This window comes from Puntigrus tetrazona, chromosome 7 (genome assembly GCF_018831695.1).
Source record: "Puntigrus tetrazona isolate hp1 chromosome 7, ASM1883169v1, whole genome shotgun sequence".
Taxonomy (NCBI): Eukaryota; Metazoa; Chordata; class Actinopteri; order Cypriniformes; family Cyprinidae; genus Puntigrus; species Puntigrus tetrazona.
In genome coordinates this window covers 31,414,533-31,426,881 of record NC_056705.1, presented here as the reverse complement: position 1 = coordinate 31,426,881, position 12,349 = coordinate 31,414,533, and the positions used below count along the sequence as shown (strand labels likewise).

General features: G+C 34.9%; 1 protein-coding gene across 1 annotated transcript in view; it reads right to left on the bottom strand.

Annotated features, from left to right (window-relative positions):
* The window catches only part of LOC122348112 (serine/threonine-protein phosphatase 2B catalytic subunit alpha isoform-like), a 43,165-nt gene extending 39,282 nt beyond the window's left edge, over window positions 1–3,883 (bottom strand). The window contains exons 1-4 of the mRNA XM_043243374.1: window positions 3,763–3,883; window positions 3,556–3,667; window positions 2,039–2,184; window positions 833–972 (exon numbers count right to left, since the gene is read on the bottom strand). Of these exons, the coding sequence (XP_043099309.1) occupies window positions 833–972; window positions 2,039–2,184; window positions 3,556–3,667; window positions 3,763–3,852 (488 nt within the window). The 5' untranslated portion in view covers window positions 3,853–3,883. The remainder of the gene's footprint in view (window positions 1–832; window positions 973–2,038; window positions 2,185–3,555; window positions 3,668–3,762) is intronic.
* Between the last annotated feature and the right edge of the window lie 8,466 nt (window positions 3,884–12,349).

Here is a 12,349-nt window from a genome sequence, read left to right as displayed (position 1 = left end):
TGAGTAAAGAGAGGTTAAATAATCTGTAATTTATTTAATTATTTTGAAGAAATATCAACTTTTGTTAAATATCAATTTTTTTTAGCCTTAGCAGGTGTATGATATTTTCTCCTTTTTGAGGCAAAACAAAACATACAGCATTAATCCTCTTCACGTAACAGTCAATAGTAAATCAAAATGTACTTAAAATTCATTCACTTGCATAATTCATTCATATTCATGTTAATAGAACCATGAATGATATTTATTTTCCATGGAGGGTTTCAAGAAGATTAGATAGAAAATGTTTTAAAAGGGACATCAGAGGCAAATGTACCTTTACACAGCATGTGAACATTAATGTGTGTTGGCAGCGTGTACACGACCACCCCTATAATGATCTTTGCAAATCACCTTTCTTAAGAATTTGCTTGTTAACAAGTTCCATGATGAATGTGGTCAGTTTACAGTCTCAGAGAACTGCTCAGCACATGGAAGAGGGAGAACAGTAGCTTATCATTTAAAGGGACATGCACCACAATGGGCTGCTGAGAACAGAAGGTAAAAATTGTGTAAAAATGTTATAGACTGTACACAAAGACCATAAAGAATAATACCAACTTGGGAAAAATGGGCATCTGATGTCCCCTTTAATACAATAAATATTTTTAATCTAACAAGACATTTATCTCATTCTCAAGTATGCTACATTACATTTTTAATGACAAATTTAATCCTCTGTATATAACTGCATAGTGTTTAATAAAATAAATAAATAAATAATTATAATTGTTAATTTCTGTTATTTAATTATAAGTGTTGTCTGGTTTCATTTTAATAGTTTTTTTTGTACCTGTAGAAATAGGAGCAGCCTCTCACTGTGTTGTGTGTGAAATGTTCCTGGGTTTTCTCGTTGCCAAAGTCCTCCAGTGGGTCCGACCAAAGCAAGTCACACATTGGTCCATATGCGGGAGGCTCTTTGAATCTATCTAACTGGAAAGGAGAAAATTATACTTTATACCACAGAGTACTACTATGTTAGAGAGAAGCATCATTATTTTTTAAAGACAAAAAAAGGAACTGAACTATTTTAGAAACCTTATAAAAACAGCCTTTTGGGGAAAAGAAACATTTTAAAACATTTGTACTGTAAAACGGTACAAATAATTTTTCACTAAACCCTCAGATTTGGACATTGATATATCACAAACAAGCACTGTAAGTGTTAAATATTTTCAGTTTAAACATAGAATGTTTGTTTGAAATGACCAGAAACTGACTACCGAGTCACTATCTACAATAAAGTGCCCCATTATGCTGTAAACGTTTTTTTTTTTTATGTTTTAGAAGGAAAGCAATGTTTTAAAGCTCAAAGTGCATGACTATTGAATTTGCCCCCCTAAGAAAGAATTGATTCAGAACTGCCAAATGAGTCAGAATCAACTCTATATTTTATCTGTGGAGGAATTAAATTAGCATACTGCCACCTTGTGGTTCTCATTTATCTGCAAACAATGTCTACTTCGACCTGCCTTCAAACACTTTAGTTTTGATTTAGATTTGTTTTTTTTTCTTATAATAGCTGGATCTGGCAAAACAGAAACTGCACTCATTCACACATTTCAGCAAAAAGGCTTGTTCACTCTGCCAGCCTCTAGCAGCAATCAATTTCATATCAGGAATGTTAAAATTCTTTCAAACAGTTTAAACTTTCATTATACATTAACAACTCATTAATATGAGGAGTATTAATCAGTCATTCAAAAATTTAGAGGTCCGGACCTTTTTTTTTTTTTTTTTTTTTTTTTTACCGGGTGAATTGGATTGGATGCTTGAATACTACCTGCGTAAGAAGATTGCCAAAACTAAATTAGGAACCTTTAAAATAGCATAATGGGACACTTACTGTTACAGTCCCTTTTAAGTGGAATATAAACAAGGAATGTATTTTTCATGATTTTATATTGCATATAGATTGCACATACAGAAAGCACTGGTGTTAATGGAATAATCAATCAAGGAATGGTTTATTAATGACACTACTTCATTATGTACATACTTTCCTGATGTCATCAAGGTTTGTGATTTCAGGGGACAATCCACCGTGCACACACAAGAACTGCTGGTTCATCAGTGCTGCCAGGGGAAGACAGTCAAAGGCATCCATACACGCATCATACACCCGCTCTGAATATTTAATTCTACCTGTCAGGGATGGAGAATGATTGAGGAGAAGGGAAAAGAAAATGAGCATCAGTTAAACCCAAAATAAACACACATTCTATAACTTTATATGACTATAAAGGCCATCCAAACATTTCTAATAGAAAACTTCAACATAAGGTGACGGCTTTCACCACAAATGCAGTTCCTTAAACAATTATATTCCACGAGTGGGGTTGTAGTGGAGTGGCTCCAGCATAGATCACTTCTAATTTAATGTTAGTAAGCACAGATTCTAGCCTACGTCTGGGAATATATGACCACTATACTGTAAGAATTTTCACCGTATATATTGTCATCTGAACAAGTAAGTAACAAGCCTGCCACTTTTGTTGACAATAAAACTGTTCACTACAATAAATTGTGCTATCAGTGGTGACGAACTCTGTCATGTCACAATAAATCCTGCAAATTATTATTGTTAACAACATCAGCACTGCAAGTATACTGACTACAAGTATAGAGTGTACAAGTAAAAATCTACCCATATCATTCCAATTAGAAAATATTCTTATAATGATTGTGAATCATAAGTCAGACGATAGTTTTGGCTAGTTATGCTAGTTACTCGCTCAAGGTAAACCAATACAACTTCTGACATCAAATACTGAGAAAGTGAGTGGCTTTACTTCTAAGTAGAAAAGGGTGAGAGTATCAAAAAAAAGGTCTGTGCCGTGTAACATGTTCCATTGTTCCGAGTAATGTTCCATTATTAATGAATAATTACACAAGAACACATGAGTAATGCAATGTTAACTACTAGTAACTAACAATAAACTAATTAATGAACTACTGTATAAGAACTACTGTATACAGGTCCATAATTAATATGAATAATACATAATGTATAATTAATTCTAAAGTAAAGTTCATGGTAACCCACTAGTAATGATTCAAATATTACAAATATTATATTAAATATATTTGGTATTTGATTGGATAGTAATTATTCAGGTCTTACTACACTCCTGAGGTTTTTGTGGTTAGTAATTCTTTTTTTAGTAAATTTGGTTACACTTAAATCCTTACTGGTGGATTACCATGGTCTTCACCTTAGAATACAAAAAAAAAAAAAGGTAGTTTCTTGAGAAGAATATAGCAACAAGTAATTAGTATTAGGAGATTAGAATGATTTGGTAATACTTCGGTTATTGCTAGTACGTTACCTAGATTAAAATTAATTATTCATTATGCATAATTCACATTATGAATTGCAGGCCTTTACTTAAGAGTGTCTTGTTAGGTAATAGTTTATTTAAATGCTAATAGTACTGTAGCTATTTTTTTTGTTATTATTTCTGTAGTTATTTTGTTATTTCTAGTTATTGTGATGTGGTTGGCAGTCATACTTACATTCCTGTTTAAAAGTGAAATACTCTGTTAAATGTCTACATTCGTGGTTCCCACGCAGCAAAAACAGTGTCTTGGGATAAAGGATTTTTAAGGCCCATAGGTACAGTACACACTGTGGACACACAAACAAAACGAGAGTAAAATCAGAGGATTGCAATTATAAAAGGACACATACAATTTAGTGTTGAGATATTAGCAGTGACTTACTTCAATACTGAAATATCCTCTGTCCACATAATCACCCAGGAAAAGGTATCGTGTGCTGGCTGGAGAACCTCCCACCTCAAAGAGCTTCATTAAGTCAAAAAACTGCCCATGAATGTCTCCACAAACTATAGAAAACATACAAAATACAGTTATTTGCAAAATGCGTTTATAGTATTATTATTAGAATGATTACATTATTAATAGTATTGCGTTGACACAATTACTAACATTAATGCAATATCTTGCATTATTGATGTTGCATTAATGTTAGAGGCAATTGTGTCAACACATCAATAATACAACAGTTCATACATATTAGTTTTAAATGTATGTTTATTTGCTACAGTTATGCTAACGATAATAAACATTAATTTATGACATTAAAACAGCGACATCTGTTGAAGCACATTGCGCTGTGTTCGTTGTCACAGGAACATCCCACCTGAAAATACTGAGAAAAATACATTGCTAAATAATGACATGCTCATGCTCTGCTCACTCCTAAGTCCTCACTAACAAGGAGATAAGGATGATCACTTTGATTTGGAAAATGCCGGTGAACCGCACAGTATTTATTATTTTTTACATATATTTTTTTTTTTTCAGTTGTTCTACATTCATAAGAATGAATGGCATGGTGGATTGTGTTGACGACAATGTTTTCTGGAAGTATTCCTGAGCCCATGTTGTGATTTACATTACAGTAACATTCCTGTATGTGATGCAGTGCCGTCTAAGGGCCCGAAGATCACAGGCATCCAGTATGGTTTTGACCCTTACGCTCAGAGACTGTTCCAGATTCTCTAAATCTTTGGATGATATTATGCACGGTAGACAATGATAACTTCAAACTCTTTGCAATTTTTCTCTGAGAAACTACTTTCTGATACTACTTTTCTCCACTATTTTTCGCCACAGCATTGGAGGAATTGTTGATCATCTGTCCATTTTGACTTCTGAGAGACACTGAGAGGTTCTTTTTATACCCAATCATGTTGCCAATTGACCTAATAAGTTGAAAATTGGTCTCCCAGCTGTTCCTTATATGTAGATTTAACTTTTCCGGCCTCTTATTGCTACCTGTCCCAAACTTTTTGGAATTTGTAGCTCTTATGAAATCCAAAATGAGAATTGGTTTCCATTGAATTTTAGAATACACTTTATTGACTATTCCATGCAGAATTTGGCACAATTAAAGGTATCTTACCAATTCTATTTTGTGATCAGCAAAATCACAAATTGGTATCCACTTATTCATTTATCTGGCTTGATTCTTACTTCTGAGCTGGTTAGCACAGGTCTGTGCAGAGTTTGACTTTAAAATACACAACACACACGACAACGACTCTTAATAATGAAACAGAAAGTTTATTGAGCTATACTTCTACTAACATGACTAAGCTAATAAGGCACACACACACACAAAAAGAAACAGTTTGGGAAGGAATTGATTAATGAAGTCCAAAGTCTATTTGCTAGTTCTAAGATTGCAACCCACAAGAATTCATCAAAGCAGAAGTTTTAGCTTTCCACTTTGCAGCATTCAGTTAAGAGATGCATACTTTGTCTGCACTACCGAAACTGTGCTGGCTTCTCTAAGGGAATCCTGGCTTGATGTTTTGGATGACGTCTTTGGGTTTCCAGGCGATTTTAATGGGTGTTAAGTAAAAAGTCTCTCGTAGTTGGGTTGCTCAGCTTTGGAAGTTTCTAGAGTTGAAGCTGCAGGAGTCAATGGGTTCTTTTCTCTTTTCTTTTTCGCCTCTCTTTTTAAGTTTTATACAAGTTTTTGGCTTACCCGAAGGTGTTGTCCAATCAATATGGGGCTACAGACCATGTTCACACCCAGTTCGGCTATTTTTCCATGCATAAATTACTGTACGTTAACACAGAGTTTCCATCCCATCTGGAGATAGCATTTCTGCAATGTCCTATACTTTATAGAACGTTTCCTACATCCCATATAACAACAAAATCTTGAACATTCATTCACACCATGAAATGGCAAACGTCATAAGCTTTCATTCAACACCAAACATCACATATCTAGTGCTCATCTCAACTACTATCCACCACATGATTATGCATAGATTAAAATGTGAGTTTTCATGGACACATCAATACATACAAGAGGATTATAGGAGATTATTGGTAACTCAACATATATTTGCTCTAGTAAAAATGAGAATTCTGATCATCCCTTTTGAAAAGTCTTTTGTTTGAAAAGCAAAAGAGCATGCTTTTTATGATGTGTGAGGAAAAACAGCAAAGGTCAAAAGGGTTCCCACTGGGGCCTGGATATTTTGGCGATGTCCGCTCACACTTGTAAATTACATGCTCGTGCTTATTTATCCACTGATTCATGCTGAGAGGGGTCACACCTAGATATAGATATATAATAGGGGTAGATATATAATATATATATTTTTATTATTGTTTTGTCATTTATAGCAATATAAAAGCCAATGAAAAATAAAGATTATATCTTCTGTCTCTTTCTCAAAAGATGATTTCAAAAATCATTGATTCAGAAAATTAGTATATTCTTAAATCAAAACTGCAAAGAAGATTACTTTTATTTGAAAATAGTGTTTTCTTTTGCCATTGCTTTCCAGGTGTTGGTTTAGGAAAAATAGGAAAGGTAATCTGAATTGTTGGTGTTTTTCATTGGTTTAGAAGCATAATAAGTGATTATGCTTCTAAAATTGCATGTGTGAAATCAGCCTCTAGACAATAGCATGCAACAGCAGTACAGGCTTGTGACTGATGTAACATACTGTCACAGAAAGACAAAGAGATATGATTCTCCATGGTAACAGTGCAGAACACTGGGTTCTGTTAGTCTGTCAATTTGAAAATCGAATGTTATTTAGAAAACTTTCCTCATCATAGAGCCAATTCATTTTCTCACTCTTCTAGCCAAAATGCCCATATCAAATTACGAGATATTAGTCTCCAAATACAGTCTGCAATGATATTATGTGTTCTTCACACATAATATCATTGTGGGCAAATGCTGAAGTAGCTTTATTTGCATGTCGATTCAGTGTCATGCTTCCTCAATTATACCTAATGCCATTTGCTATAGCATTAAAACTCATGACTCATTTCATCTTTATTTTATTCTACTGCAATGTACTAAGAGTTAATGCAGGCCTCTTGGCAACAGATACAAACAGCTATCAAATATTTTGATATTTTGTACAACAAGATCAAAATCTGTATTTTTATTTCTACTTGCACCACTTCAACATTAGATACGTGGTCTATAGATACCTCAAATAACCATCATTAAAAGAATAATTCTGCCTATGTGCTTTTTTAGGTTTTGATATCATATGAAAGCTGGATTCTTCTTATCAACATATTTTCAGAGATAGTAGGCAAGATGTTATAGAATAATAATTTAATGAAAAAATATATGCATATACAGTACTGTGCAAAAAGTTTGGTGTGAAAAAATGCTGTAACCAAAGAATGCTTTCAAAATGGAAGTCTGAAACATTTATTTTCATGTGAATAAACAAAAGAGAAATATAAATCAAATCAATATTTGGTGTGACCACCCTTTGCAATTCTTGTAGGTACACTTGCACACAGTTTTTGAAGGAACTTGGATGGTAGGTTGTTCCAAACATCTTGGACAGCTAACCACAGATCTTCTGTGAATGTAGGCTTTCTCACATCCTTCATGTCTCTTCATTCTCCTACCCCCTTGTCAACATGACAAAGACAAGAGAACACACCAATTAAGTAAGGCAGATGTGTGTCAACCTTCATAAGTCAGGCAATGCCTACAAGAAAATAGCCACTAGCCTTATCTTGCCCGTATCTACAGTCAGAGGAATCATTAAGAAGTTTAAAGCAACTGGAACAGTGACAAACAAGGCTGGAAAAGGGACCAAGTTTATCTTGCCACAACGCACAGTGAAGGAGGATGGTAAAAGAAGTAAAAAAAAATCCTAAGCTCACTGTCACAAATTGCATCAAATAGTGACATCTTGGGGTCACAATGTCTCCATAACAACCCTCAGATGCTCACTACATGCCAACACACTATTTGGGAGGAATGCAAATAAAAATCCCTTTCCCACTAACACTCACAAACGTAAACGTCTGGAGTTTGCTGAGCAGTACAGGGACTTCATCTGGGATTGTGTGCTTAGGTCAGATTTTTGGCAACAAACACTCTAAGTGGGTCTGGCGTAAAACAAAAGCTGAGTAAGCACCTCATGCCCACCGTGAAGTATGGTGGAGGATCTGTGATGCTGTGAGCCTTTTTCTCTTTCAAAGGCTCTGGGAACCTTGTTAGGGTACATGGCATTATGAATGCTTTGATCTACCAGGAAATTTTTAATAAAAACCTGATGGCCTCTGGCAGAAAGCTGAAGATAGGTCATCATTGGGTCTTTCAGCAGGATAATCATCCAGAACGTGGCAAAATCTACACAAAAATGGTTCAACAGTCACAAACTCAAGGTCCTACCAAGGCCATCTCAATTGCCAGACTTCAACCCAATCAAAAACCTGTGGGCGAGCTAAAGAGGACAGTGCATAAGAGAGGACCCAGAACACTGGATGATCTAGAAAGATTGTGCAAAGAGGAATGGTCAAAGATTTTGTGTACTTCTCTTTGTGTACTCCAATCTTGTGAAATGTTATAGGAGGAGATTAAATACCGTCTTGTTGGCAAAAGGGGGGTGTACAAAGTATTAATTTTTAGAAGTTCATGACCACATCTTAAACAGGTGTGCCAATAATTGTGGAGGGCACTGTGTACACACACACACACACACACACTGGTGCTGGTCATATAACTAGAATATCATCGAAAAAAGTTTATTTATTTTACAAATTCCATTCAAAAGTACAATTTTAATTTTGATGATTGCAACTGACAACTAATGAAACCCACAAATTCAGCATCTAAGAAAATTTGAATATTACTTAAGATCAATACAAAGAAAGGATTTTTAGAAATTATGGCCAACTGAAAAGTATGAACAGGAAAAGTGTGAGCATGTACAGCACTCAATACTTAGTTGAGGCTTCTTTTGCATGAATTACTGCAGCAATGTGGCGTGGAGTCGATCAGTCAGAGCCCAGGTTGCTCTGATATTGGCATTCAACTATTCTACATTGTTGGGTCTGGCATATACTGTATATACATACATACATTTTATATATATATATATATATATATATATACAAAATACACAACTCGGAAAGTAAAATACTGATATGATAACCACAACAAATTAAAGAGGATACAGGACACAATGAATATAATCACAGGCTTAAACAAAAATGCCATACCATGATTTTTTCCTCCCAAGAATGGAAATTCCGCAATAAGAAATTCCTCGAGTGGTCATTGTTGTCATGAAACACGGCGCTGTGGCTCTCTCCGACTGGCCAACGGAGGGAATCCTCCCCAGAATATTAGCCTTCAGAAGTACCTGCCCAGGTGTACCTCATTAGACTACTATATAAGCTGCTACCAGCCTTTACACTTTGCGAAGTCTTATCCTTGCTCCGGCTGGTAATTCTTAAGCGTCTGTTTGATCGTTGTCTTCCTGTGTTTGACATTGCTCTATGTTTTCGTTTCTCAGATTGTTTGTTGCCTACCCAATGACCTATTGCCTGTGTACCTCAACTCTGATTCTGTCTGCCTGCCTCGACCATTGCCGTTTTTTTGACTCTGCCTGCCCTGTGATATTTCTTCCATTGTTACCGGACCTTGCCTGTTTGACCATTCTCATTAAAGAGCATGCGAATGGATCGCTCCGAACGCTTCTGACTCCTCATTACAGTGGTGCAATAATAAACATGGGTATGTTTAAGGGACGGCAAAGCATTTCTTGTCTCAGCCGTTTGTAAGCTCTTTTAGTAGCTGTGGTTTACTAAAAAGTCAAACAGCTAAAGTGGAGAGAACAAAGAAACTTCTTTTAGGAAGTTTTATTCCTATTATTTCGTCCAACTTATCACTTGGAAAATGGCTAGGGAAGTCATACATTGTTGCCCTTCAACTGAAAATTACAAATAAAAATGACAAAATATGGTATCTAATCAGAATTTTTTCTGAGGTTTATTGCAGTAAAAAGCTTCAGTAGCTCAAAGAATGCAACCGTTTGCCATCATTGACGCAAAATGTAATGTGCACAAAAAATAATGCTGCTTAACACTTCCATGACTAGTGCAAATAGATAGGGGAATAGAGGATGTCCTTGGTGTGTTCCTCTGTATAGTGAGAATGTGGCAGAAATATGTAATGTAAGTTTGCAAGGGCCGAAGCTTTTGGATTAGTATACAATCCACTGAATAAATTTGTCCCCAAATCCAAATCTTTTTTAGAGTTGCGAACATATAAGGCCATTCAGTTTGATAAAATGCACTTTGTGCATCTAAAGAAATCTTATGCTGTATTTTTTGTGTATATTATATTATATTATATTATATTATATTATAAAGATGTTTTAAGTTTGATTGTATATGCAGATTTTGGCATAAATACTGTTTGCTATTAATTTATGATTGAACATGTACACTATATTTGCAAAAGTATTCGCTCACCCATCCTAATAATCAGAATCTGGTGTTCAGAATCACTTCCATGGCCAAAGGTGTATAAAATAAAGCACCTAGGCATGCAGGCATACATTTTTACAAACATCTGTCAAAGAATGAGTCACTCTCAGGAGATCAGTGAATTCCTGCATGAAACTGTGATAGGAGGTCAACTGTGTAACAAATCTAGTTCCTCTCCTAAATATTCCACTGTCAACTGTCAGCAGTATTATAAGAATGTGAAAGTATTTAGGAATGACAGCAACTCAGCCATGAAGTGGTAGGCCACGTAAACTACTGGAGCGGGGTCAGCAGATGCTGAAGAGCATAGTGTGAAGAGGTCGCCAACTTTCTGCAGAGTCAATCTGCACAGACCTCCAAAACTTCATATGACCTTCAGATTAGCTGAAGAACAGTGCACAGATAGCTTCATGAAGTGGGTTTCCATGGTTGCTGGTGGGAGAACGGTATTTGTCTGACTGCATTGTGTCAAAAGTTGTGGAGGGGGATTGTGGTGTGGGGTTGTTTTTCAGGAGTTGGTCTGGCCCCTTAGTTCCAGTAAAAGGAACTCTGAATGGTTCAGCATACCAAGACATTTTGGACAATTCCATGCTCCCAACTTTGTAGGAACAGTTTGGAGATGGCCTCTTCATCTTCCAACATGATTGTGCACCAGTGCACAAAGCAAGGTCCATAAAGACATGGCAGAGTCTGGTGTGGATGCACTTGGATGCACCTTTGGGATGAATTATAGAGCGAGACTGAGAGCCAGACCTTCTCGTTCAACATCAGTGTGTGACCTCACAAATGTGCTTCTGGAAGAATGGTCAAAATTCCCATAAACACACTCCTAAACTTTGTGGACAGCCTTCCCAAAAGAGTTGTAGCTGTTATAGTTGCAAAAGAGGACTAATATCATATTGATCCCTATGGATTAGGAATGGGAAGTTTATATGTAAGTCAAGGCAGGTGAGCTGAATACCTTTGGCAATATAGTGTATATTGTTGCAGTCTAGTAGATAATACTTTGCTAATGATTTTTGCCTCTATTGGAATAAGAGAGTCCGATATGACTGGACTTTTACGGAGCATTATTACGTGTTGGAGGGAGTTTCAACTGAGAGAATGAATTATATGAAGAAACACTGGTGTGAGAATCTCAAAGATTTTTTTGTATAACATTCTGCACTATCTGGTCTTTACAATTAATATTTGTGAGGTTATTAATAACTTTATTTAATTTAGTGTAGTTTCCTTGTCCAACATTTCAGCTTCTTTCAATTATTTGAGGAAGATTAATATTAGAAAATAATTAGTTCATTTCATTTTTATATATAGGTGTATATACTTCATTATAAAAGTCTGCAAAGCATTTATTTATCAGTTTCAGATGTGTTACTATTTCCCCAATCTCCGTCTAAATCTTATGAATGGCTCTAGATGTCAGGGACAGTTTCATGCCTAATTCAAAATTATGTTGTTTAATTTGACTAAGTTGTTTAGCAAACGCTGTCATTATAATCAGGTCCATGCAGATTAATCAATGTAATAGGCCCTGAAATTATTTCACCACAAAACAAAAAAAAGACATCTAACCATCATAATAAATTAGCCTAACTTGTGTAGATTTTAAAAGGCCTGACTGCATTTTGGCTAATATTTGTATACGTTACTGCTTTAAATTTCTATACTGCTCTCTTAATTCTGATAAATGTTAATTAAAACTGAATCTAAAATTAAACTATAAAAAGTGTGTTCACAAAATAAAAACGAAACTAAAGAAAACAAAAACTTAAATAAAACAAAACCTTAGTTACTATGTCTAAAGTGACATTCTGGAAATAACAATGCAGATGTTGAGAAAGATATATATATATATATATATACACATATACATATACATATATATATATATATATATATATATATATATATATATATATATATATATATATATATATATATACATATACATATATACATATACATATACATATACATATATATATATATATATATATAT